The 27,006-nt window shown below is 42.8% G+C and overlaps 1 protein-coding gene across 1 annotated transcript in view; it reads left to right on the top strand.

The window, feature by feature from the left end:
- Positions 1 to 1,460: 1,460 nt before the first annotated feature.
- The window catches only part of fndc1 (fibronectin type III domain containing 1), a 28,663-nt gene continuing 3,117 nt past the window's right edge, over positions 1,461 to 27,006 (top strand). Inside the window, exons 1-17 of the mRNA XM_068724703.1 lie at positions 1,461 to 1,533; positions 7,267 to 7,458; positions 8,895 to 8,963; positions 12,114 to 12,359; positions 12,502 to 12,600; positions 12,863 to 12,980; positions 13,096 to 13,283; positions 13,860 to 13,967; positions 14,228 to 14,416; positions 14,510 to 16,630; positions 16,807 to 16,922; positions 17,443 to 17,554; positions 17,735 to 18,103; positions 19,250 to 19,306; positions 20,267 to 20,407; positions 21,603 to 21,839; positions 24,802 to 24,910. Of these exons, the coding sequence (XP_068580804.1) occupies positions 1,461 to 1,533; positions 7,267 to 7,458; positions 8,895 to 8,963; positions 12,114 to 12,359; positions 12,502 to 12,600; positions 12,863 to 12,980; positions 13,096 to 13,283; positions 13,860 to 13,967; positions 14,228 to 14,416; positions 14,510 to 16,630; positions 16,807 to 16,922; positions 17,443 to 17,554; positions 17,735 to 18,103; positions 19,250 to 19,306; positions 20,267 to 20,407; positions 21,603 to 21,839; positions 24,802 to 24,910 (4,544 nt within the window). The remainder of the gene's footprint in view (positions 1,534 to 7,266; positions 7,459 to 8,894; positions 8,964 to 12,113; positions 12,360 to 12,501; positions 12,601 to 12,862; positions 12,981 to 13,095; positions 13,284 to 13,859; positions 13,968 to 14,227; positions 14,417 to 14,509; positions 16,631 to 16,806; positions 16,923 to 17,442; positions 17,555 to 17,734; positions 18,104 to 19,249; positions 19,307 to 20,266; positions 20,408 to 21,602; positions 21,840 to 24,801; positions 24,911 to 27,006) is intronic.

Raw genomic sequence — 27,006 nt, 5'->3', positions numbered from 1 at the left:
TCAGAGAGAGAGAGAGATAGTGTGAGAGAGAGAGAGAGAGAGAGAGAGAGAGAGAGAGAAAGAGAGAGAGAGAGATAGTGTGAGAGAGAGAGAGAGAGAGAGAGAGAAAGAGAGAGAGAGAGATAGTGTGAGAGAGAGAGAGAGAGAGAGAGAGAGAGAGAAAGAGAGAGAGAGAGATAGTGTGTGAGAGAGAGAGAGAGAGAGAGAGAGAGAGAGAGAGAGAGAGACTCAATCATTACTAGTAATTAGTTTATGATGTTGTGGTTTTGAGGGCAGAGACAACATAAAAAAGACAAACTGCAGTTACTTTACTGGCCCCTGGGGCCCCCAGAGATGCGAACTGTCACATTATTGATTTTGTGGCAATTCTGGCCCCTTTTCTCTGTAACAAATACAATACAGCCTGAAGAGATTGAGTCGTCTCCAGTAGTTTTCACAGAGCAGCTATTTGCTATATTTAAGCCCTGACCTGCTCAGAATGTGGCTTTAGAGGCAATGAATAGGTGAAATCTTTTCCCCAGTGTAGATAAAGGCTCTAACCAACAGAGGGAGATGTTGGTCTGGATTAAAACCACCTACAGGCAAAGCGATCAAAGCTGTCTTTTGTCACTTGGTGTCCAGTGAGGCGGAAGACTCTCCGACTTTAGTGTGATAGTAACTGTGGGAAAAGTGATGAGGATAAAGAGATGTTGTCGACATTTGAGATGAAACTTCAACTCTTCTGCTGCTGATTCTCACCTGTTCTAATCACAATCTTACCTTCGTTGCACACCGGCTGAACCAAAGCCAATGTTTAAGAACGTGCCTTGTTGCTCCATCTAGTGGTGGAGCGACTTCTTTGGAACGTAATTGCGCACAGATTCGATAATGTGATGAAGTCTTGGCCCACAGTCCTGTTCTAACACCTGGTGAAGCGATGACGTCATGGAAATGTTTGATCCTGCAGTGGTTCAGGTCTGCAAGAATGAGGCTGGAACAGAACAGGACAGGTGCGACTATGGGTTGCTTGAATAAAGGTTTTTATATAAGCAACGATGCTGCACCTACCTAAAAAAAAAAATAGCATTCCTGTAGTTTAAAAATAGAAAAACACACATTCCTAAAGATTATCAGGAAAAGGTGGGTTGAGCTCAAAAATGAAAAGAGCACTATAGTGGAGATATAATAAATATATATATATATATATATATATATATATATATATATATATATATATATATATATATATATGATATATAATAAACCTCAGATCTGAATAATTCTCCAGAGGTGTATGGATGTGGTATTCATTTTTATTTTATTTTTTGAAGCTTTTTGCTGAAATAGAGCAGCCGAGAGTTCACGATGAGAAGCTGCCGCCGCCGCATCGGAAGAGGGGAGGGGAGGGAGCGGCTGGAGTGTCCCAGCCCTCTGCATCCAGCTGGTGCGTCGCTCCGCAGCAGTAGCGCGCCACTCTCAATATGGCTTTAGCCGCAAGCAGGACGCTCTTGGCGCTAATCGTTACGTTTTGCGCACCAGGATGCGGATGGGCAGGTAAAAGGCACTAATATATTATTCAGTTGCTGAGGCAATGCTGCTTTCTGCTTGTGTGGTTAAATGATCACGTGTGATTGATCTTACAGCTGATGTTTACCATTGAGCACTTTTAGCTGCAATTTGTTGCTGCAAGTTTTAGTGCATTGAAATGTAGTAACTTTTTTGAAACTATTAAACTATTTTGAAAGGAAAGAAACACTAGAATGGTTAAGTGCGCTCGTGCATGTCCATTTCCATAGAACGAAATAGTTAGAATGTCGCCATTTAGAATGCTTTGACCTATGTGATTTGGAGTTTTGGATTTATCATTTGCAGTTGTGAAAGAGTTCGTTTGAGTGAGCAACTACAGCAAATGAGGACTTTGACAGTATTTTCACTGTTGTTTCTTAATGGGGGGAAAATATGATGTGGGCAGCTGGCCTCTTAGTCATGGAACAAGTCCTTACCTCATACTCTAGGCACGTGCTGGAGGTGCTGTGATCAATAATGAGAAGATCATGATAAATATCAGGCTGCGTCATTGTGCTTTCTGCTGAGCGGTATCATCCCAAACGTGTGGCTGATAAATGACCTGCCTGTAAAGTTACATTTTCAGTGGTTGGATGCTTAAGTTGTCTTTCTTGCATAAGTTGCATATCAATGAGCAGCTATTAGACAGGAGTGTGACATTTTCCTGATAGCAAAATGATTAAAACTGATTCCAAATGTTATTTTAACCGCAAAAAAAAAATAAAAGAAATATTTGTAAATGTACTTTGATTTGTTTAATCCATGTCAGCCTGGTGATATATCAAATCAATGTTCCATTTTTGACAGGAGCAGAGACCGCAGCACACATGGTTTAAAGTTTGTAAAATAATCCTCCAGACATCAAAAGTTTCTCCCTCTTCAACATACTCAGTCCTCATATATATATATATATATTGTCAGTTGATCTGTAAGTTTCTATATGTCTCCTTCTCAACTGTGAGCGCTTAGTGCACAATGCTTTCTCTGAATATAGGCAGCTCGCTATTTGTTGTGGTCTTTTCCTCTGCCTCCTTTTCTTTTCCATCTTTTAGGAAGTATTTTCAGAGCGGTCGTGCACTTTTTTTTTTTCTGCAACACCCTGCTTCTCATTCCTTCACTTACATACATTCACGCCTGGGAGCTACTCAATGCAAACACGGTTCACCGCTGCGGAGCCACTGTGCAGTTTTGCTGTTAAATGTCTTCCTCCCGGGTGTTTTGACAGTAGTTGTTACGGGAGAGGAGAGTGTTACTCGTTAACTTTCTCCACTTACGCGTCATCAGCTTGTCAGTCTAAAGTTCTTTACAAAAGTGGATGAAATTGGGCACTTGGGGATATCTGGACACCTGGCGGCAGCTGTGCAAATAGAGAGAAAAGAAACACGGTTTATTTGGCTAATAAATAGTGTCACTTCTTCCAGGCAGCCACAGTCCGTCATCTCCTGAGAGTGGAGAGTAATTGGGACTGAGAGTGAAGGGAAAAGAGGGAATCATGTCTTTGCAGGCCAGTGGAATTTAATTGCTCTGCTCCGCTTAACATGCTGGAATTCTGCAGCAGCTCCCGGTGACAGATCTCACAGAAAACGTTTAGGGTAAGGAACTTCATAACTTTGCATTGGGAAAATATGACGCAGATCAAATAGTCCTCATAGTTTCCACAATACCGGGTGTGATCACCTGACATGGCCTGACCCAGTACCCCCCCCCCCCCCCCCCCCCCATCCGCCTGCGACTTGGCTGCCTGTCAAACCTGCCAGCGATGGCGTGTCTCCTGTCATGATGTCACCTCTGGTGCGGTTCCAGTTGTTTAAACAAGTACCACCTGGGCCATGAGCACACCTGTCACAGCACACTAGATGTCAGCATACCAAAGTGTTTCTCAGGAAGATGTAGCATAAACCAACAGTGTAAGGTGTCAGTCTTCATCAGTGACGGAACATTTGAAACGTTTGGGAAGTCTGTTGGTTCAAGCATTTGACCATCAGCACTGAAATGCAAGGTATGCTTTTAGACTGTTATTGTTCTGGTCGGCTTCTGTTGGTTAATGTAATGTCGTCTATGTGTGCATGTAACCCTCCCAAGTTAAACAATTACTCACTTCAGGTTGTTGCTTCAAATATAATATGTTCTCAGTCACATGTCCCTTTTGAATAAGGCTCAACTCCCAATATCAAAATCAGAGAATCTAGTTTGACGGTCTGGTGATTGATCGCTTTATGGCAATATTGATTACTGGTAAGAGTTTACTGAAGGTCAGAGGGAGGCTGACAGAGGTGCTACAAAGAATTCTGCAGCCCCTGGCAAGCTTTGACACCAAGCCCCCCCCCCCCCCCCCCCCACCCAGATGAAATTATGTTCATAGAGGCAGCTCAAATTCATTCTTAAATGTATTCAAGTCCCATGCAGTTTACTGGATCCGAGCAGCTATTGTTAAAAGAATACTTCAACATTTATGGAAATACTTAATAGCTTTCTTGCCAAGAGTTAGATGACAAAATCTATACCACTCTCATGTCACCCATGTACAGGACACCGATAGCTTTGGTGTCAAAGCTTGCCAGAGGCTGCAGAGTTCTTTATAGACCCTCTGTCAGCCTCCCTCTGACCTCTGACCTTCAGTAAACTCTTCCCAGTAATCAATATTGTCATAAAGTCGACACACCGGGCTGAGACCATGACCACAGGCACATCAATCACCAGACGTCAACCTAGTTTCTGTCACATCCACTCATGATAATCTACAGAAGAGGCTTTTCATAAGGAACGTTTGTTGTATTGTTGTCAGTGAATTGTCCGGAGTAATATTTTTTTTCTGGAAAAGACACTTTGCTTTTGAACGTTTTCAAGACGTGAGCGCCACAATATAAATAAATACAGAATTCGGGAGAACCAGCCACTTACAATACAATGTAAGACATACGCTTGTGTTGATCCCTGGTGCCGGTCTGGTTTCTTAGAACTTACAGAATGGACTGTCTTAGCTTGACATTGCAACACTTCCTTGCCGATCCCAATGGTAGTTTGTGAAAGAAGACAGTTATTAGGAGTTAATGTTGAAACGCGTTCGGGGTGAGCTGGCGGTCAGAGTCTGTGTGCGAGGTGAGAGGGTTCTCTTGTAAAAGTGGAGCACATTGCAGGTGAACGAGTGCAAGTATTTTTGGAGTCCTTTGACCTCAGGGCTTACCTGCATATGCTACTTGTACCGAACTATACATGCACATACATGTCTGTCTGTCTGTCTCACTCTCTTTTTAACACTATTTTTTTTATTTAAAAAAAAAGACAATTACCCTCAGGCCCTGCCCTGATTCCTTACATACTTAATACTTTCCAATTTCTCACTCAAACACACTCTGTCCATCTTTTAATGTTGTATTATTGCCCGGGTTTCCCATGGCAACGCTCTGAAACCAAGCCTCCCTCCGTAAGATTGTGATGTTACAACTGCTCGGTTGCTTAACTGCTTCCCAAACTGTTTATTCTTGGACGGTAATCATGCATCTGCTGCGCTCGAAGGAGTCTTGATTTAATCAGAAATATCTGATTTGCCCTTGGGTCATAAATTTCCAGAGAGGCCAAATCACAGAATGATGTCTGGACAGAGGAGCAGATCCCTTCCTACGTAATACATGTTCTTATTGGAAACAGGCTCGGAGTGACTGAAGTTGGTTCAGACTTGTGTCAATGGAGTCTGCCACTAACAGCTGATAAAATTGACTCCACTGTAACCCGGCATTAATGAGGATATTATTTTTTTTTGGGAAACCCTCTCACACACCTTCGTGCGCTCTGGCACAATGCGATGTGCGTGTGCATCTCAGGGTCTGTGGTCTAACTGGAGTCAGCAGAAACAGCAAGGAGATGATCTTTCAGCGCTTTGCTAAGACAACAGTGAAGGCCTCTGAGGAGCAGCGACCATCTGTAAGCTGCAGCACAAGAGGCCTGAGCGAGACAATCAGTTCTAAAAGTGAAAAATGAAAGTGCAAATCCAGCTGGGCGCACACCTGCAGACACAAAGAATTCAAAGCGATAAAGTCATTTTGTGACGACTCTAAACTGAAACGGCTGCTATAAACATTTGGAGAGCATCGACAGACAGTCACAAGGACCAGCTGTTTATGATGCGGCCAGACAACACTTGCAATTATTTGTGACGGCGATTAATGACCAGCTTGCCAGTAAACTTTGAACTACATGAACTACAAGTCTCTGCTCTTCCCCTCAAACTCTTTGGAGCACTTTAGAGTTATTCATTTCATCCTTTGGTCCAAAACAATACCCTCAACGCTCTCATCAGCACCTTTTCAGCTGATATTTTCAGCAACAAAAAAAAAAAAAAGCTCTGATAAACCGACCGTACGCTACCTGCCCAGCACAAAAAGAAAGGCACACAGGAACATAAGTTAGCCTCTTGCTTTTAAACGCAATGTAAATGTTAGCTGTAACAGAGACAGATGTTTCCCCAAGGAGTCAGTGGAGACCAAAAAAAAAAAAAGCAGCACTAAATGAAGGTGAATATTGGATTTACTTCCATCAGGAGGACAGAAACAAGGCCAACGATTTTCTAACATGCTGCCATAAATTAAGCAGGAGCTATAAAATCTGTCTTGTACTGGCTGATTGGCATCGACTAGGAACATCCAATCAGATTCATGCTGGCGTACGGTCAATACTACCTGTCACTTATCATAGTTACTGTTGTTCCAACCCCTCCCTGCACCACCACAACCTCCTCCCTGTGCTATAGGCCTATGCGGTTGACTTAACTAAGATTCAATGTTCAAGTATATTATTGATTAATGCTATTAATTAGTCCTCCCAGCAGAATCATTATAACAGCATCTCTAACTGTATAACCATCTGCTAAAAATGGTCAATTCTTTGACTTTGAAGAGAGCAAGACAGTGAAATTCACATCCATTGATAATATTACGTGGGTCAGGGTTGTAAACAAGCGCTGTTCTAACTATGTGTCAGAGTTTTTACAAATGTCCCCTTTCTTATGTGGAGTCAGCTGAGTTTTTGAGGTTTTAGCATCCGTGCCAGCTCTCAGGCACGAGGCCATTATTTTGCACACGATAAATCAAGTCAGCTATTTTGAAAATCCCAAGTGGTTGTTTTTAATTTCCTCTGCATGTACGGCGGTCCCATCTTGGCAGCTTTTCTTCTTTCATGCAAGCTGAATTCATAAAATGATTATTGTGTTAAAGCCACGCTCAACGCTTTACTTTGCTATCTGTGCATACTCTTGGTCTGTTGGATAATTGTGCTGTCACCCATACTTTGCATTAGCATGCAAACCAAAAGAAGAGGAAGTTGCTGTCCAAGTCAAAGTGGTGTTAGTATTTTCTTTGTTTTGTTTCGAGTCAATCTAAGAGAGAGACTGAAGATCGCCTATTGTCCTGAGCCTTCAGCCATCCGACCAAATCCTCATATATTTATTCAACCATCAAAATGGTTTGTATTTTTCTGGGCCGCTTTACATGTAAATTTATGCTTCAGCAGAACCAGAGTTACTTTAAATGCCAAGTATAATAAATACAGAGGAAATTGCAATGGTGGCATAAAAGAAGAGGTTTAGCTTACTGAGCTTGAAAGTACAACCACGCACTGCTACAATGTGTTGGGGCTGCATGCCTTTACGATAAGGGATAAAGAGGGAGGACTGTTAAAATAAACTTTACACAGACTCAATTGATCCTGACGTCATTTGTTTTGCAGCAGAGAAGCCCCTGCGGTCACAAAATGGGAAACAGACAACTGTGGATAAGGGCCTGAGGGAGAGGTGGGAGCCTTCAATTCATCTAGATGGACGACCTGTGGACCGCTTCGTCATCAGCTCCAGCAAGCCCACGAGGTCTCACCGCTTCACTAAAGGAAAGGACAGTCGCTCGCATCTACTGGAGGATGTAGGTAAGGCAGAAACATGGAGAAAGTAAAAAAAAAAGACAGGGCGAGAGAGCAAGACAAGGATGAGAGACAAGTCTCTGTTTGAGGTGCGATGGGAACAAATCAAGCGGGAGCTGACGAGTATGTTTCTAAGAGACCTACTGCAAACCAAAAAAAGTCATTAAGAGGAAAACAAAAGCATGGAGAGCAAGAAAACGAGGTTTGGCTTAAACTATGGAGTAATTGTTCAGATCCCTGAGTTCTGCACTTTCTCAAGACAAGTGCCAAGACTACGGAGGGGGATGAGCAAAGCTGTGTACAAAGCAGAGATGCCGGGAGGTAGAGAGTACGCACACGCACGCATGTGCATGTACTATTGATTTTTATTACAGGATTACATCATCATTGGATGTGTTGTCATCCAAATTTGCCAGACAGAAAGAAAGAGCACTTGGGGGTGGTGGTGTGTGTGTGTGTGTGTGTGTGTGTGTGTGTGTGTGACCGGTGATCATCACTCCGGCTCTGCAGACAGCGGTTATTTTAAGCTTAAGAAGGACACTATTTTTAGGTCTTAACAGCTCCTTTATTCCTTATCCTGCCTCGTAAAACACAAGTCACGTCTCGTGTTTCTATACAGTTTGCAGCGTTGACACAGTCTAGCCTGCAGTTGTCATTATTCCATTTTCCTCTGTCCTTGGCATCTTTAAGCCATACTTCATCAGCAGCTCAGAGCAGTCTGCAGCCAACCCTTCTTTTCCACGTCCAAACCCAGCGCAGCTCCTTTAACCCGATCCCCTCTGTTGTGGTCACTCGCTGTGTGTTCGACACGAGTATGTTTGGTGGTGATTGTGGTAGAGGATAGGGTGGAAGTGTTGACTCATGCATTGTCTTGTACGTGTGTCAGTGCATTCAAATGAGCATAGATACTTTTGTGTTTATGTGTGTGTGTGTGTGTGTGTGTGTGTGTGTGTGTGTGTGTGTGTGGCGGCCGTGTGGTCTCTCCATGTCTGGTGCAGTTTGCCTCTCTTGCGACCGAGCAGCCGCGTCTCAGTGTTGCCTTTCCAGAAGTTCCTTGCAGATCGACTGTTGTTCCCTCAGCAGCATGAGAGCAGCGTCAGTAGTCATAAATAACAAAATGCTGTTTTGCCTCCATATCATTAATGTGACCGGCCATCCGCTGTTACAGTAAAACAACAAAATGGAGACATGACTTACCGGGAACAACATGGGGCGAGATGGGGGAAAGTTTTCTCACTGATAAGAGGGGGAAAAAAACGAATCACAAACATTTAAAGTTGACCACAGAAAATAAAAATAAAATGTTCACTTGAATACGTCTTCATCAGTTTGAAATTATTCTTTAAATCTGAGCTTCTTTTTAAATTTGTATAATGTACGGCTTGCTTACCAAGTTTCTATTGACGACATCATTTAACAGTTTTTTTGTGTTATTTTTTTAGACCCTGAATGGGTTAACCTGGACGGCTTCGCTGTGTTGGGCGGTGCACCTGTCAGGAACTCATCAGCAGGTAAACTTGATCTCAAGGCCTCTTTACCAACGTTACATAGGAGTGGTTTGTCCCAGTTAACAGCCGTGCATTTTAAATGATGTAGTTGAATCCATTAAAAGTGGTTTGTTGAAATGATCTACTGTCATCATGAATATAAAAGCAACCGCAGAAGTCCTATTCCCTCCCTTGCCAATGGCTCATGAGTTCCCATCTGATGAGCTAAGTCCGTTTTTCTCGCCGGCGATAAAAATTTTACTTTTAAGATTTTCTTTGCCGTTAGTATTGAAGGTCATTTTAATTATAACATATTCATGGTCACTGCTTTCAACAGACTGTAAAATGCAGAGGAATTATTAGCAGACAAAATTGCTTGTATCCTGATTATCCATGTAGTGAAGTGTACAGTGTTGACATATTGTTGCGCACATGTGCAAAGTCAATTCATTTGATTAATCAAGCAATAGAAACCGTGGAAATTGTTTTGATTTTTTCCGTTTTATATCATTTTAAATTGAATAGCTTTGCGTTTTGACTTGTTGAACTTTTTAATTTACAGACTAAATGAAAAAATCATCGATAATTATTTACTGCTCTTATATTTACTTATATACTCATTGGAGTGAAACACACTAAATGAAGCTAAGCTGAACCTAGGCTTCATACTAGACTTTTAGTCAACACATTATTACGTCAGCTGTTTATTCATTATCTGTTTATTTCTGTGAGGTATAATGGACATGGTCATTTGGACATTTAAGCATATGTCATGTAAACACTTACTAGTCTATCACAGGATGACACAAATAAACACTCGTGTTCGTACCGTTCCACATGGACAATTAAGTCTTGCACATGGACAATTAAGTCTCTCCAAACCACTTGATTTGGCAAGTTTTTGGGCGGCGGTGGGGACCATGGAAAAAAACCCCATCAGATTCCAGACTGAAAGCATCAGGACCAGCAATTGAACCCAGGACCTTCTTGCTCTGAGGCGACAGTGGTAACCGCTGAATCACCGTGCCACTCTCGATTTTCAGTTGTGTTTGTTTGTGGCAGAGAGACACAGCTCCAGTTTCTGGAGACACAGCTAATCACATTTGTTGAGTTTAACCTCAGTGAATGGAGCCAGAGACCCACTGTGTTTCTGACAAAGTAATCCTAAAATAACGCCCAGTGAAAAGGAAAGGGCAAAAGAAGATAGCGTGTTATGAAGCCTTAACTAGCACATTAGCACATTAGCTTAAGTTATCTAGCAAGCTACCGGCTAATGTTAATCCCTGTTGACGTTTATCGTCAGATTAGCAAATATATATATAGTCAGTGAACAACTTGCCATTGGTTTGCCAGTCAGCTAGCTAACTGTCTTAGTCAGATGAGACTTATTCCTGCCTCCAATGACGCTCGGCCGCTGCAAGTTGTTTGTATGAATTAAACTGTGGCTAAACTGAGCAATGTAACCAATCCCGCTAATTTATGTTTGCAAAGTTTACATTTGCTTTTGAAGCTGGTGAAATGTCAAAGATGGTGGATTAAAAACCTTGCTTTCTCCAGCTGTAAGCGCACACATTCTTTAGCATCCGCCTGAACACACTGAGGTGGGTCTCCGCCGCAGCAGTGGTATGTCTGTCTGTCTGTCTGTCTGTCTGTCTGGAGGCCAGCCTCACAGCACCTCCGACCATCGAGCTTCCAGGAAAAGAAAGAGAGGACTTGGCAAGTGTGAGCACTGTGGAGTCAATGGTTTAGTGGTCTGCGGCATGGTCACCGGGGCCAAACTATGTACTGTGACAGCTTTAAAGAGAGAGAAAAAGAGGAAGAAGAAAATAAGGAAAAGGAGATTTAGGCTGATTAAAACCAAATGTCTTCTTATTTAAGTCAGATACAAGGAGAGACGGTCAAACAGGCACAGTGGATTTGAGATAGAGGATTGGCCCATTGTATTGCTTTTACAGTGTTGCCTCAGTATCAGTCAAAAATGTTTTTGACTGATACTACTGTATAAGACACACAAAGTTTGCAAGTTTCAAGTTCCTGAATCTTGAGTTTCTAAATTTATTTCCAGGTAATTTTAAAACGATTGGAAAAAATAACTGGAAATACACAATTGAATTTTAAGAAATTAAGATTTAAAAGCAAGCATGCAAGCAAAACACTAAAGCAACTGTCAACAGTAAGTAGGCTATGTGATTTGTAGTAAATTAAATAAAACTGGCAAGAAGAATGGCTTGATCCTGATAAAGATGAAGTTGAAGTTTAACTGGCTCCCAATATGATGGTAAATTCAATTAACTCACGTCAAATCCACATCTTCACGTCCTCTTTGTGTCATGTTTGTATCCCCCACATACACGGTGTCGTGGTGGAAGTCCACCAACACTAAAACTCCACCTCTCCCGTTTTTAAGCCATAGCTGAAGAAAACCTTTTGGGTGTGGTGGCCTCTGTTGGAAAACGTTTCAGTTGGCCCACCCTACCTGTTTGTGCTCTTTCTTTCTGTCTGACAAAGGGAAACCACATCAAAGCATTTTTTTTTTTTTGGTCCTTATAACCACTTTGAATTTTGTCAAATCCACTTTCTTACATGAGCTGACCAAGCAGTACTTACCGAGGATGTGCATGCGGCTATTCTGATGGGAAACTTGGCAGATCCTTCTCATCTGACAGTGATTATGAGAAACAGATGAATGAGGGAAGGAGGGAAGAAGGGAGGAGAGGAAAGAAAGAAGAGTTTTTATTGTTTTATGCCAATGCTATCGCTCAACACTGCAGCCAGATGAGGGGGATTGTCTGGCTGTCTGAATCAATGTCCGAGTCGTTATCCAAGGTGGAGTCACTAATAGGGTGGAATTTAAGCAGGAACCAGGGCAAGTTGGAGCAGATAACAGGGGACATGGTGCAGTTCTGCGGCATGTCTGTTGTGTGACAACTAAGCATGTAAACTGACACTGTTGGATGAAAGTGACATGTAATTATGTGTTTATCACTTTGCGGATGTGTCTTGAGTGGAGCAATTATATTCAATGATTTTTTTTTCCATGGCAGTTAGTTTCAACAAAACCCCAAAGACAAATCCAGCACAGAACACAGACTATGATTGAACTCCAGGGTCATAAAAGGTAACATGAACTCTGGTGCCCTCTGACTTTTGCCCTCCATTATCATCCACCAACAGGTCAAGCCAGGTCTCCGCAAACTGCTGCCAGAAATCAGCTTTCAGTACAGCGGGCCACCAGGGTGAACAGAACAGCCCACCCATTGGGAGTGTCTAATACCAGGACACACAGGAGGGCCCCTCAGTCCTCCTCAGGTCCCAGGCAGCCTGAGAGAGCTTTGCCAGGAGCTCCCCCGCTGGAAAGGAGACGCCAACACCACACCAAGCCTCAATCTGACCAGAGAAACCGAAACACACCAAAACTAAGTAAGAGGACTCACATTCTACACCCTCAACCACCAGATTGAAGGGCAAACCTTTCAGTTCAAGTAAAATTAGCTAAATGTATAACTCTTTAGTGTCCATAGTGTAAACCCTGGCCATGCCTGGTATCCCTTTCTATTCATAGCATCTGAGTCCGTTCATGTGGTGTCACTGCAGGCACAGAAAGCCCCGGGCCGGAGCGCAGCCGCCAACAGAGCAGTCGCAACCAAAACAACCACACCAGGTACCTGCAGGTTTACAGAGAATCACTGCATTCCTTTACACAGTCATCTGTGTTATTTGCATTATAAATATCTCAAAACACCTCATCAATATCCATGTAGGTGCATGATTTTTGTTTGTCACGTTGACATAAATGTGAGAACCACAGGCCATCCAATAACCAAATTGAATGACCTTAGGGGTGATTTCAATACTGGTTTGGAGCTAGACATTTTTGTCTTTACGTCTTTGTGTGTGTGTGTGTGTCTATGTCTGTTGTCCAGAGCCTCCGGAGTACGAGGCCAAGGACATCAGTGTCAGGGTAATGTCTGCTCAGTCAGTCCTCATCTCCTGGGTTGATCCTGCTGTTGAGATGGGAAAGGTCGAACCTGGGGTGATCAGGTGGGAATCTGTTGAAGTGTGTGTGAAAGAAAGTGAATTAATGAAAAAAGATTGACTGAGTAAGAGAGAGCACTTGACCTTCCACTGGAGTAAAACATCCCTTTTCTTAATCCAGATCCTACACAATTAAGTACAGGGAGAAGGGTGAGTCAGCACGCTGGGAGTACAAGGACAGCAACCAGAGGAGGATGATGATAGACACCCTGTCTGCTGACGGCATGTATGAGTTCTCTGTCAGAATCTCTCAGGGAGAGAATCATGGGAAGTGGAGCGTCTCTGTCTTTCAAAGGACCCCTGAGTCAGGTATGGACATGCAGCCACTGCCTGCCGAGAACTGCTTATAGAATATCATTTTGTAGGTCAGCTTAGGAAAAGTTGTTGTGAGTCAAGAGGAAAAGCTATAGAAAGCCAAAGCCCAGCATTTTCCCTAGAATATAAAAAGAGAAAAAAAATGCAATGTTGCATAACTCTGTCAGTTAGCTCTTGTCTACTTATATCCTCAATACCACACTTCATCGCGTTCAATGCCTATTTGATATTTGAGTCCAGCTTTGGCTGCAGCTCTGTCATGATTGCAGCTTTTAAACCATAGCAGATCATGAGCTGCGGTTCATTGGAATGTCAGCATTTACTGCCTGGCTAGCAGCTCAGATATCAATCTGTAGTTCCATTCATAATCTCGAAGGAAGGTTCCTGACAACGTATGGCAACAGTACTTCTCTCAGTTAAAGCCTCTTGGCACAAACTCATTGTTTTTACATTCTTTAAGCAGCAATTTCCTCACCCTATTCCCTCTATTCTGCTCCTGGTTACTGTCCTGCTGCTCCTCCTCTCACTACTGTCTTGACATTCACTTGTTTTCCTCACTTGCTTTACTAGCACCATCTGGGCCTCCAGAGAACTTTGAGGTCAAGCCACTGAGAGGGAAAGGAACTGCTGTCATAGCAACATGGGATCCACCTGAAGAACCCAATGGGAGGATAAGAGGTCAGGCCGGGAAGAATAAATAAATTCAGTTTTGCAATGAATATAAATATATCCTTGGTATTTATTTTCTGCCATAATAGGGCACATGCAATAATGAAAATCCTGAATACTAAACATCTGGGTAACGTACAGCGAGCTGAGGTCACACGACAACTTGATGCATACCCATTGTGATATGGGTTTGCACTTTTGAAGTTTTTTTCCTGAATGGTCACACTACTTCTCTTCACAACAGCAATGTATGCTCTACCTACACACAGAGTACATCCTGTCTTATGCTCCTGCTATGAAGCCGTTTGGAATGAAAAGTGTGACGCACCGTGGCAGCACCAGCACAGCCACCGTAGATGGTCTCACACCGGGAGATCGGTACATCTTCAAGATTAGAGCCACCAACAGGAGGGGTCAGGGACCACAGAGCAAGGTCCTCAGTGTTGTCATGCCAGGATGTAAGCCCATTTCACTATAAACAGTATGTGTGGGCCTGTATGCTTCAACATTTGATTAATCCTGTATTCATGACAATTTTTGTCTACTGCCAGCCAGCAGCGCTGTCTCAAAAACCAAGGACAGCCGCAGAACTATCCACACTCCTTCCAAACAGGATACCGACCATGATGAACCTGACCTACAGTCAACAAAGGTGACAGAAGAACCAACCACACCCCCTCAGCCACGCCCTGTCGCACCTGTCGACAGGCGTGTACGCCCACTTTCCCAGTCACGCTCCTTTCACAGCGTCTTCTCTGTAAGGGGCTCAGCCAGGAACACAGTGAACAGAGGGTCGTCCAGAGGCAGAGCTCAAGATAGAGAAGATGAGGAGGAAGAAGAAGAGAACATATACACAACGGCATCTCCAGTAGAAGAGACGACAACCATGGAGGTTGTACCAGAGACAAAAGAACCGGACAATGATCTTTCCCCTGAATTTGAAGATGACGCGGGATATGATGAAGGGCCTCTGACTACTGAGCGCCCCAGCCTCAAAGTTTCGACGCCCTCCCCAATTAAACCTCGTCCCAATCCTCCGCCCAGGAGGCCCATTAAGATCAGGGTCCATCAAAAACCAGGATCCAAAGCTGATTCCTCTTCTTTGTCTAAGTCTTCATCTTCCCCCGTTTCCTCCTCTTCTTTAGATCCCTCCTTGTCTTCTACTTCCGCCTCACGTATTCATGAGTCGGCAGCAAGTAGAAAGGACTATGTGGCTTCCTCATACCCAGAGAGCAAAGACACTTACGATAAGCCCAGCACAACACATACTAAACCCTCGTCTACAGTTGTAAAAGAGACCAATTCACAGCAGACAGAGGCTACATCTGTTGGAAGAGGTTCGGTTTCAGCGGGGCGCACCAAGGGGTCTGGGTTGGGCTCTAGATATGGTTACAGTCGAAGACATCCTGGAAATGTCTTTAGAGGGAATTCAACTCGAATGCTGAATGGTTACAAACCTGCCGTTACCTCACAGTTGAATTTACCAAGCAGAACGCCAAACCAAGCAACTTCAAACACACATAGCTCAGCAACATCACAGTCCACTTTACCAGACAGGACATCACCTGAGCGTGACACAACACACAGGGAGGGAAATTCTGACAGCAATAACAAAGACACAGACGCAGAAGTAATCAAAGCTGAAGAGCCTACTTCAAGCTCTAAACCACAACCCACAGAGGAGGAGAGAGGGGAGGAAGAGGCAAGGGAGGAGAGCAGTAACGAAAAGCCTGTGGTTTCTCGTACCAGAACTAGCCCCTCATTAGCTGAAAGGTTCCCTTGGCTAGCTAGCCGTTACCCTGGCAGGTTTGGTTCAGGGACGAGAGCTTCATCACCCAGGCAGGATGGTAGGACCTCCTTGACCAGGACATCATCCTCCATGGGGGCTGGTAGACCTGTCTTGAGGGGGACACCCACTAGGGTGTCAGGGGCCACAGGTGCTGCAGGAGCATCCACGATACAGGAAACTAGTGACGATCTGAGGACTCCTGATTCACTAAAGAATGGGGTGGGCGTAGGTTCAGTAAAGCCTTCTTTGACCAATATAAATACAGCCTCTAGTCATGCTAGAAACCCAACTACCTCATCCTCTTCATCAACAGTCCCTAGAGAAACCTCTAATGACAATAATCATGATCATAATGAGGATTATCGTAAAGAAATCAGTGATAAAAATGATAAAGTTGCCATAACTTCAGCTGACCCTAACAGACATGTAGAGGACAATGACAGTGTGGATACAAAAGAAACTTCTTCCAGGACAAGACCTGGGTCACCGTCTGAAGGCACTCAATCTCATCGTCGTTCTGGTGTGGGGGTGAACGGGAGGGTACAGCCTCCTCTGCTTGCTAACCGACAGTTTGGTGGATCTCGGCTCCCCATCAGACCACAACCAGCACAGAACTCAAGGATGGGTTCTTCAACGTCCGATTCCTTCTCGTCATCATCTGACTCTTCTTCCTCAAATTTGCCACGGCCAGTTTTGACCTCAGATCGTGATGTTGGTAGTGGTACTACTGTGACAAAGACAGGGGGACTAATTGGAGGCAACTCCCAGTCTACATCGTCATCCTCAGCATCTTCATCATCATCTAGGGGCCAGGGAAGTCGGCATCGCTCTCCCATTGGCAGAGGGAAACCAACCAATGGAGGACAACCCACGCATGGAAATGGTAAAGTGCATGTGATTTAAAGTTGCTGCCAGTGCCACTGCCTGCTACTGTATTACTCAAAAGGTGCAAGGATTTGCTTGGGCAAAAACTGATCAATCATTTGAAGATGTTATGATACAGTAATGAGTTAATTATTTAGTAACAAAATAACTTTTCTTGAATCGTATAATTGTTAGGTAAAAATGGACGACCAAACCTGACAGCAACAAATGATAAAGATTCCTCTTCCTCTCGTGGAACCAGCAAGGCCGTTGGTCAAAAGTTTATCACAGGACCTGATGGAACCAAATGGGTAACTATGTTTAATGATTTAGGGATTGTAACAATAGATGGAATCGTACATTGTGATGCATATTATTCTTGAGTATTTTCTTCTGGAGTAGCATGAAATACTGATGTAATTTATCATGTTAAGGAACAGTTCAACATTTTGGGAAATGCACTTTATCACAGTTTTTTTTGCCGATTTAGGCATGTAGATGATTAGCTTAGCTTAGCATAAGGACTGGAAATGGGGAAATAGCAGGCATGGATCTGTCAAAAGGTAGTCTCCCCTGGTAGACAGAGGCTGTTTTATGCTAAGATAAGCTATTTGGCTGCTGATCTACTGATCTAACAAAACCAAAACGTTGAACTAATGTCTTTAAAATGTCACAGATCTATATTTCCCATTCTAATGGTTGACTGAATCTGTTTATAAGAATCAGTAAATAGGAGTATTACTTCACTACATTTCCCAGTCAGGATGAGGCAGTTATTAAAATTGTATCTATATGAATTGCTGTATAGATGTAGCAAACTTTTCTCTCTAGGTAGTAGACTTGGAACAGGGGGTTCTTATGAACGAAGATGGTCAAGTTCTCCAGGACTCCCAGGGCAGGCCTAAGAGAGTGGTGCTTGGTGAAGACGGACGCACGATTTTTGGTGATAAGCTTCTATCAATCTTGCATGACATTTAAACAAACAGTATACAGCTTGAATATATGAAAAACAAATGTGCTTGAATCGTTCTCATTATTCGCTTAATGTTAACAACAATGTAAGCTGCAAGAATACATTTTATGTTTACCCAACTCTTTGCTCCTCCACTCCACCTATCACCAGACCACATGGGTAGTCCTCTGTTAAACCAGGAAGGTATAGCTCTGTTTGGCCACAGCCGAGAAAGCCTGCCTGTGGTCAATCCCAAAGACAAGGTCCTCATGATTGGAGGGAAACCTGTACTTGGCTTGGACCTTCCTCACCTCAGGACCACCACCACCACCACCAGGGCTCCTACCACCACCACCACCACCACCACCACCACCAGGGCTCCTACCACCACACCTGAACCCACCACCACTGACTGGATCATAGACGAGTCTACCACTGCACCACCATTCCCAACCTGTCCACCTGGAACCTTCTCCAAAACAGATGAATACGGGTATCTAGCGCTGGATGCAGATGGAATATTGGACTGTTATCCAGAAGGTGAGACTTTGAGAAAGACATACGTGAAAGTCATTATAACGCACTGCAGACAGCATTTTAAAAGATTATTCTAGAAAGAGATTCACGCTAAAGGAATGAAACAAAAATACTGCCGTGCCCCAACTTGTAACATAAGCTTAGTAAATAGATTTTCCACATAACTGAATTCAAGTTCAGTGAATCATTTTAGAGCCAGAATAGTGACTTCACTAAATTGCTTGGTTGTATTGTTTGTCATATCCATCAAGGCCAAGGCCATGAGTGTTTCCTATCTGTGCCCACAGAGTCCTATAACTTTACAACCGTGTGCCTTAACTGTGTGATCTGGTCAGTGTGTGTGTGTGTGTGTGTGTGTGTGTGTGTGTGTAGATGTGAGACCACAGAAACCACATCCAAGTCTCCACATCTGGTGGCTCAATGCAGTCAAGAGTACTGGTGGTTTAAACACACTATGAGCTGTCATTTGTGTTATTGTACACAGACAATGAATGAAATATACTTAAAAACACATGCATCAACACACGAACCATGGCTATTATAGTTATTACATTACACATGGTGGAACATTTGAAAATAATTGAACTGAATCAAGCCTGTAAGATCAGAATTTTGGATTTGCAAACAACCAAAACACTCAAAAGGTATTTAAAACATAAAACACAAAACAATTCTCACTATGTTGGCACAGAGCTTCCATTGTTTTTTGTGTTTCATTATGAACTTAACATAATTTGTAAATGTAGAAGTATTTGGTTTGGGACAAACACGCAAGAAAATCTTGCCAAGCAATACATCGATTTCTAGTGTGTGGATCCGACAAGCACTGTTTTCTATTTGAGAAAGAAACAAAGTAATAATGATTCATATCTGCAGTGTAGTTTCTGGGATACTGTTCTTGTTTGTTGTAATCCGAAAAAAAGCTCATTATACAGCAAAACTGATACAGCTGAAGTCTAAAATAACAAAACACTTTTTTAACTCATCACACAATTAAGTTCACTGAAATCTAGCCAGAGTTACAGTAGTGCTTCGCAGGTTTGTCTATATGGAAGCTTGGGTGTACATGTCAATGTGTGTATGCTAGCTCAGAAATATACACATGGTCATGTGAGATTGATGCTACAGCTTGTTCTACTTCTCTGACAGAGGAATCCTCAGGAATGGAAATGGACTACATGCCTGATGCTTTAGTTCTTAAGAAAGGTATTGGCTGAGTTTGGCTTCGGACCGTCTTACCGCTACTGGGCTTAACTACACTACATGCTCATTGTTTGTTGACTGTTTACTGCACTGTTTGTTTGTGTCATCCCGTCTCGTCCTCTTTGCCTCGCCTGTGGTCTTAACTTTGTTTCTCGTCTTGTATGTTTGTTTGGCCTGGTCTCGGTTCATGGCCGGGGTTTTGGATATTTTTTCCATTATGGTCTGCTTTTAATCACATTTATTCCAAGAACTTGACCATATGAACTGCATTACTAAGCTGAAGAGAATGCCCTGGCTTGTGATCGAATGCAACGTATTTGCTGTTGTTAATGTTGCTTTGTAATGTGATCGATGAACCTCAGCTTCAGCTGAACACCAGCTGAGTGGAAAACTGCAGCGTTTGGTTGATGAGAGCCATTGTTCTAATTTCACTCCATGTGTTAGGATCTTTCAATGATCATTTTGCATGTGAGCAGCATCTGATATTTGCTTTCTTTTTGGGGTTCTGCTAGAGAAGACACATTGAGCATTACAATATTTTCTTAGCAGTTCCCTGCCATGGCTCAAAGCTGGTTGCATGTGTGTGGACCATGATGTAATGTCAAGGCCCACTGATGCAGCACAGGGGGGAAAAAACAGCGATGAAAGCAAAAGAAACTAATTGGATTTCCCCCATTTGTCAGCCTTGGAGACTTGTGAAATGGCCGTTGTCGTGAAGCCCCCCTCATATGGAAAATATGGGTAGCAAATCGTTACATAATAATACATTTTTGAAGGGGTTATTTCAAAGTGAGCTCACACATCTGCCCACAATTCATTAAATCTATTTGACACTCTTATTCCACAGATCATGGTGCCAATTACAAAGGATTAATGAAACACAGCAGCATGCTATAGAATTTGGATGTAAATAATGTACACTTATTTGAATCAAAAGCTCACTGACACATGTGTTGTTGCTAGATGAGCTTTTTGTCCAGACCACCCTGCCACCCACCACCACCACCACCACAACAGAGATCCCGACTCCAGAGCCAGACACCAGACCATCCAACCATGGCCCATCATCTGAGTTTGACCTCAGTGGGAAGAAGCGATTCACAGGTACCCAAAGACTGAAATGAGTGTCAATCGACAAGAGTATGTATTTGTGCCAATCTCCCTGAGATAAAAAAAATAAATAAATAAAAAGAAAGAGCAGTGGAAATCAAAAAAGTTAAGGGTGCTGACCTCAGCACTGAGAGAAGCATTTATTGGCTCAATGAAGAGCCATCCATTTTCATATTTATTAGTTTAATATAGTTTAAGTTCTCTTCAGCGTCCTGCCAGTCTACTGACATGGTTTGTATCACTCTCACTCACTAAGAGTTCCAATTCTTAGAAGTTGCATGAATCTGCTTTACAGTTAGATCCAGATGTCTGAACGTAGCCACAGTGGACTAGAAAATGAGTACCAGGATGTTTGGACTTAATAGAATGCTAATTTATGCCTTCCTGGACTGATATTAGAATCGACACTATGTGAACTGTCCTGATAATGTTTCCCAGTGTTATATGATCCACGACTAGCTCACACACTGACCATAGTCTTTGTCAGTGTTTTTGGATTTGGCTCTTCAACATGCAGAATAAGACGGACAGAAGGACACACAAACAGAGCAAAACATCTGGATCTTCTGTGCGTATGAGCCTGCACTGATCCTCGACATGTGGATGTTGTTCAGAAATGCAGCCTTACAAGCACCCTGTGTATAGACAGACACATAAATCTGCTTACCTTGACGACAGATCGTGTATTTCACTGTATGAGTGTGTAATACATAAGCCATACAAATTGCGTACACATACAGTTGGCGCTTGTGAAAGCCTGAACCCATACAGCCTCACAGACTCTGTGTTGTTGTGTAGATAGGCTACAAACATGTGTTACACTCTTGGCATGTGCAAAGAGGGACAATCATCTGTACAGTGGCTCCCTTTAAATCGCAGTCACACCAGGAATAGTGGGATAACTGAAGCATTCACAGCTGTAAGTCCAGCAGGCCTTTCCAGAGTCCTTTGAAAACAAACAAAAAAAGACAAAAGGCACAGTGGAGGAAACAAAGGAAATATAGTATTCACATGAGCCAGGTACCCACTTTTAAACCTCAAAACAGGCTATTTCAAATTGACCGTATGGGACTGAAATTGTGTGCTATTGCAAGATAAATATTGGTATTTATTATTAATTGACCTATATGAGGCAATTATAGTTAAAATAAATAACGTCTCCTTTCCACTTCATTTTTCTTGACATCAGCTCCCTATGTGAACTACATCCAGAAGGACCCGGCTTCTCCTTGCTCCTTGACGGAGGCTCTGGAGTATCTTCAGGTTGACGTCCTGGAAGAGCTGATAAAGAAGGACAGCCTTGCAGCCAATCAGAATCAGCCTCCCAAAAACAAGCCTCATAACCTCACTGTGGTCGCCATGGAGGGCTGCCACTCATTCATCATCCTGGACTGGGGTCGCCCACTGAGGGATGATATGGTGTCAGGTAGGAGATGTTTTGCCTTAACTTAAAGTCCAGGTAAAGTAAAATCTAAGATGTGTTTTGAAGCACATTTCTCCATGTGGGCCAGTGCACCGTCACACAATCCATAAAGTTTTTACCAGTCGTCTGGCCCTGTCTTTCTCCTTGCCGGCCCTCTTTGTGTTCCTGTCATATGGGGTGCACATGAGAACATGCTGCATGCGTGTTCCAGTTAAACTTGTGCTTTCGTCATAGTCTCCAGTGGAGGAATTGTTTTGAGCGTCGGAACCCACATGAAATGACTTGTTTCTAGTGCCGGGCAACGATTAACATTTTTAATTGCGATTAATCGCATGATTTTTTTTGCGATCTCTGAGTGACCACCTCAAGGTGTCACTCAGACAGAACCAGGACATTCTGATGTAGCATTTCAAAATTAAAGTCCTTCAAAATCGCATGCATGAGCTAACTTCAAATCACATTCATGAGACAATTTGTCTAATTTGAGATTATATTTTAGAGGAAAAGGCGCATAGTTACAAAATCATTTCACCTCAGGTTGATAGCAGACCACCTCAAGGTGTCACTCAGAGAGAACCAGGACATTCTGATGTAGCATTTCAAAATTAAAAGCCTTTCAAAATCTCATGCATGAGACAATAATAAAAAAGAAAAACTGCGTTAACGCGTGATAAAATAATTGTCGGCGTTAATTAATTAATGCGTTAACGCGATAATAACGCGTTAACTTGCCCAGCCCTACTTGTTTCACAATCCGAATTTAATCAATTCGGTCATTTTGAAAGTCTAGAAGAGCAGCAGAATGTTGTTATCCCAGTCAACTTAGCATAGGGCTTAACCGTGAGTTAGCTGTGGTAAACAACACACTTTTCTGTGATGTGACAAACTCATATTGATCTTCCCTTCACCTATACTTAAAAGTTGAACCATTTATGCTAAGAAATGATTACACAGTACATTCTTGGTGTTTTTTTGTGGTCAATAATGTATTAACTTATTAACTTTTATGTAGCTCTCTGCTGTGAATGCACATGAAAAGGTTGCATTGAAAACAGGGAATAGGGTTCTTAATAAGCTCCTTTAGTTTCTCAGAGAAAACCAAAATTCCTTTGACCTAAAAATAAAGGTGTGTGTGTGTGTGTGGGGTGGGGGGTGGGGGGGGGGGGGGGGGGGGGGGGGGTTCTGGGACAGAGCAGAGACTGAAGATAACAGCATAGTGTATGAGACGTGGTGGACTATCAAAGGTAGCAGCCTGGCCAGCGACAGAGGCAGTACGTTTTGTTTGGCAGGAAAACACCAGCTCCTGGTCATGCTGTGGGTCCGTCCACAGATGTGTAAAACAGATAGTTGGTCTTAACCATCACTGATGTTTTCGTCCCCACTTTCTTTCCATCTGCTCTCCCTGGTATTTCCTCTCTGCGCACACACACACACACACACACACACACACACACACACACACACACACACACACACACACACACACACACACACACACACACACACTATCTTGACGTTTTCTGTGTAACTTTAAGACATTTTTGCGCTTAATTTGTCAGGAAATTATTTGCGGCCATCACTATTTTCTCCCATTTAAAATACTTTTCTCTGTCCATTAGTTTTATCTTACGTACCATGCTACATTCCATAAAGTAATTTTAAGTGTCATGACCCTGATGTACGGTCGGTTTCTCCGCTTTTATGTGTGATAAAACAGTTTCAGTCATACTAACTTTTATGTGAATTCATCTATTGTGTATTGCAAAGATATGCACTGTAAATACAGCTGAAATGATCTGCAGGCACAGTTCACACATGCAGATACAATCACAAGGTGCTGTTTTAGTTATTAGGGCGTGTTTGCACAACCGTGTCTTACAGTAGGAGTTATGGGTCACAGCTTTCAAAACAAGTGGACGGAAACAACTATTAGCAAGCGGACTCAAGAGACGAGGGACATTGGCATACTTTTTCTTTCTTTTTTTTTAACCTAATCCCAACTTCTGGTTCCATTAACTCTGATGCATCGACGACCTTTCGCTTAAAGGTTTTGGGGCGAGACGAGCTAATTATTCACCGAGTATAAATAGTGTTGCATTCAAAGGACCGACTCTTTCGGAAACACTCAACACATGTAGACCTAAAGCAGAGAAAGAAGAGGAGGCAACGGTCCACATACGCATACATATGAAACCTCAGTTTAACAACGTAGAATGGTGAATGAATAAAAAACCAAAAGAAGAAAAAACAAAGTAGCAAGAATTTCCCTCCTCTCCTGTCAGCAGCCAGCTGTGTTGGTTTGGCTCCAGTAAAAATAGAAACTCAAACTCAAGAGTCCAATAGAAACAGTTGGTAGTTTGACGTGCGGCGGAGCTGTTATCCATCGCTTTAAAGTGAGTGATTGAGAGCTGCGTGACTTGAGGTTGCGTACCGGATTCTAAGGATTAGTCGGAGAAGAAGAAAACACACTGCCAGGCTGGAGGACAGTCAGCATGACTTGCCAGGGCAACAGTTTTTCTATCGTTAAATGTATATGGCGGACCACTTACTCTCGCAAAATAGTTGAAGGCATAAAATGAATGTTCATACTTAGGTCATGTGAGGCCAAGGTTTGCACATGCTTTCGTGGTGCTGGTGGGTTTGTTACATTTAGACAGAGCCAGAGTAGCTGTTTCCCCATTTGTGCTAAGCCAACCATACCATCTGCTGGCTTTAGCCTCATATTTACCTTACAGACATGAGAGCGCTATCGACTTTCTCATTGGTTATAAATAAAAGTCTCAAAATGTGAAAGTTTTCCTTTAACGCTGAACCTCAGGGTATTGTTTTGTTTTACATTAAAATTGATACAAACGTAAACAATGTCTTCCTAACTTATCGTCTGTAGCAGTGATTTCTTTTTCAGTTTTTTTTTCCCCCAACACCTAATGAGCGCCGCCCGTTTATTCTGCATTGTTCCCTGCAGGCTACATGGTCCACAGCGCTTCCTACGACGATGTCCTCAACAATAGATGGTCCTCTAAAGCCTCCAGCGGGACCCACCTGCCTCTGGAGAATCTCAAACCAAACTCTAGGTAACACATAACCCACCTGGTGTGTGTGTGTGTTTATATATCATCGTGTATGGTTACAATGCTTAGAGGGCGGGTGACGTTAGCACGTACACAACGCTGTCATGCTCATTGATTCACAGTATCATCTCCCACATGGGAGTCATGGAACCTGAACTCCCAAACAAAGATATGCTTCGTTAACAGACCTCTCATCCTGACCTGCATGCAATGTTTACAACGAGGTTGCTGCCTCGGGTGCAGGCGCTTTGGCTGTGGCTGAGTGTTTACATCCTTAAGCCGTCATCACATAACGTGCACAGGACATGCATTCTGTCTGGTATGTGGCTTCACGTATGCACGTCTGCTGGTATTATTCCATGTTTAAATGTTTCCAATTGTGATATTGAACCAGACTGACACTGATCAGAGCAGAGTGTGAGTTGGATACTGATACCGTAATGCTTGTATAAGATTTTGTAAAAAAAAAAAAACCTCAGAGTGAAGTAAATCCATGGAAGCAGGTTAAAAAACCCAAAATGTGACATGTTATAAAACTATGTAGAGATGTTGGAAATTCAATTGAACATGAATACAGCACACACTATCTGACACTTCCACACGGATACAGTCACCTAGGTCTGTTTCAATTATTAGAGCGTGTTTCCAGAACCCTGTTTTATGAGACATGGGTTACGGTTTTCAAAATAAATGCATGGAAACAGCTTTTAGCACTTGGGCCCATGAGAGAGGAAGGGAGAGTTGTCACCCAAAACCCCCCAGAATTCTTGTTTCATTTATAGCTGTGCATTAAGCACCTTTTTGCTTGCAAGTTGTGCATGTAAATGATGCATGTTTTAAAATCCTCTCGCTTCTTTGCAAATGTAGTTTTTTTTAGTCTAATGTATGAAGCAAGTTATGAATTGTCTTCTTCTACAAGCTCAGAACTTGCAAGCCGTATGTCACTCAAGAATCTGGTGGAAAAACAGATTCAGATGTGTGAGTTCATCAGGGATTGAAGTATCCTCTCACCCAGTGGAGACACCTCATTTGCTTGAGGTGTTATGATAAGTGTCTCACCTCGGGGCCTTAGAAAAGCAAACACCTGCTGCTGAACACAAACGGAGTTATGTTCAATGGGTAAAGTTTTCCAGGAGTCTGCAAAGAGGGATTCCCTCCTTGGCAACCGGTTTGTATTCGTTTGATAGTGTGTCTGGCGTGGTTACCGTTGATCCTGGGACGGCTTATGCGACACTGTTGGTATTTCCTTACGCTGCAGGCGCCTTCTGCCTGCCGAGCTACACTAGGCCTCGACGCACGGATGTAGATTCACTATGTGGACAAATTGGATCCACAAGTTTTCCTTTATTTAGACTTTATTTTTTAATGATTCCAGCTTTGTGAGAGAATGTCACAATGTCATAATAAAATTATTCTCTTCTTTGTTGGTCAGACGATACGAAGCGTTTCGATGATGTCGCAACCTTTGTTTTTGGTGTTTTATTGACCAAAAAGAATCCATTAGAAAATATGCACCAGATGAGGTCTCATTGATGATCATTTAATTAAATATAGCTCATTTGAAAGAACAAAGATCGATGCCCTGGATGAAGCTGAGAGCTCTCTGTATTGCACGTTTCAAATGGCTAGCTTGGCTCAATGTAGAATTTCGTGGTCCATTCTCTGTTTTTATATTATGACTCACGTTACTTTCTTTTTTTACCTTCTCCAATTTCTTCTTTCATTACATCATCTCTCTGCAGCTGCCTTCTCTCTCTCTCTCTCTCTCTGGCGATATATATATATATATTTTGGTGGCTGTTGTCACGTGGCTATGGTGATTGGATCCAGGCCTCCAGGCTGTATACGTCGTTAACGGGGGGTTTTTTTCTAGGAATTGACTGACCATGAACTTACTGTACTGCGACCTTGCCGAGCGGAAAGGGAGCACATATGCGCACAATGCTGCATTAATTAGCACGCACTTGCACAAACACACCAGCCAGCTGCAGTGGAAAAGTTTGCAAACTCTCTGTCTGTGGGTTGTTTTTAATCAGATTTTATTATTCTCCACCACCCAGAGACTAAGTGAGCTCTCTGTGATGAATGTCTCTTTGAAG

The sequence above is a fragment of the Cebidichthys violaceus genome, unplaced genomic scaffold, assembly GCF_023349555.1.
Source record: "Cebidichthys violaceus isolate CVI_PGR_0920_01 unplaced genomic scaffold, fCebVio1.0.p SCAF_31, whole genome shotgun sequence".
Taxonomy (NCBI): domain Eukaryota; kingdom Metazoa; phylum Chordata; class Actinopteri; order Perciformes; family Stichaeidae; genus Cebidichthys; species Cebidichthys violaceus.
This window is presented reverse-complemented; position numbering and strand designations above follow the sequence as displayed.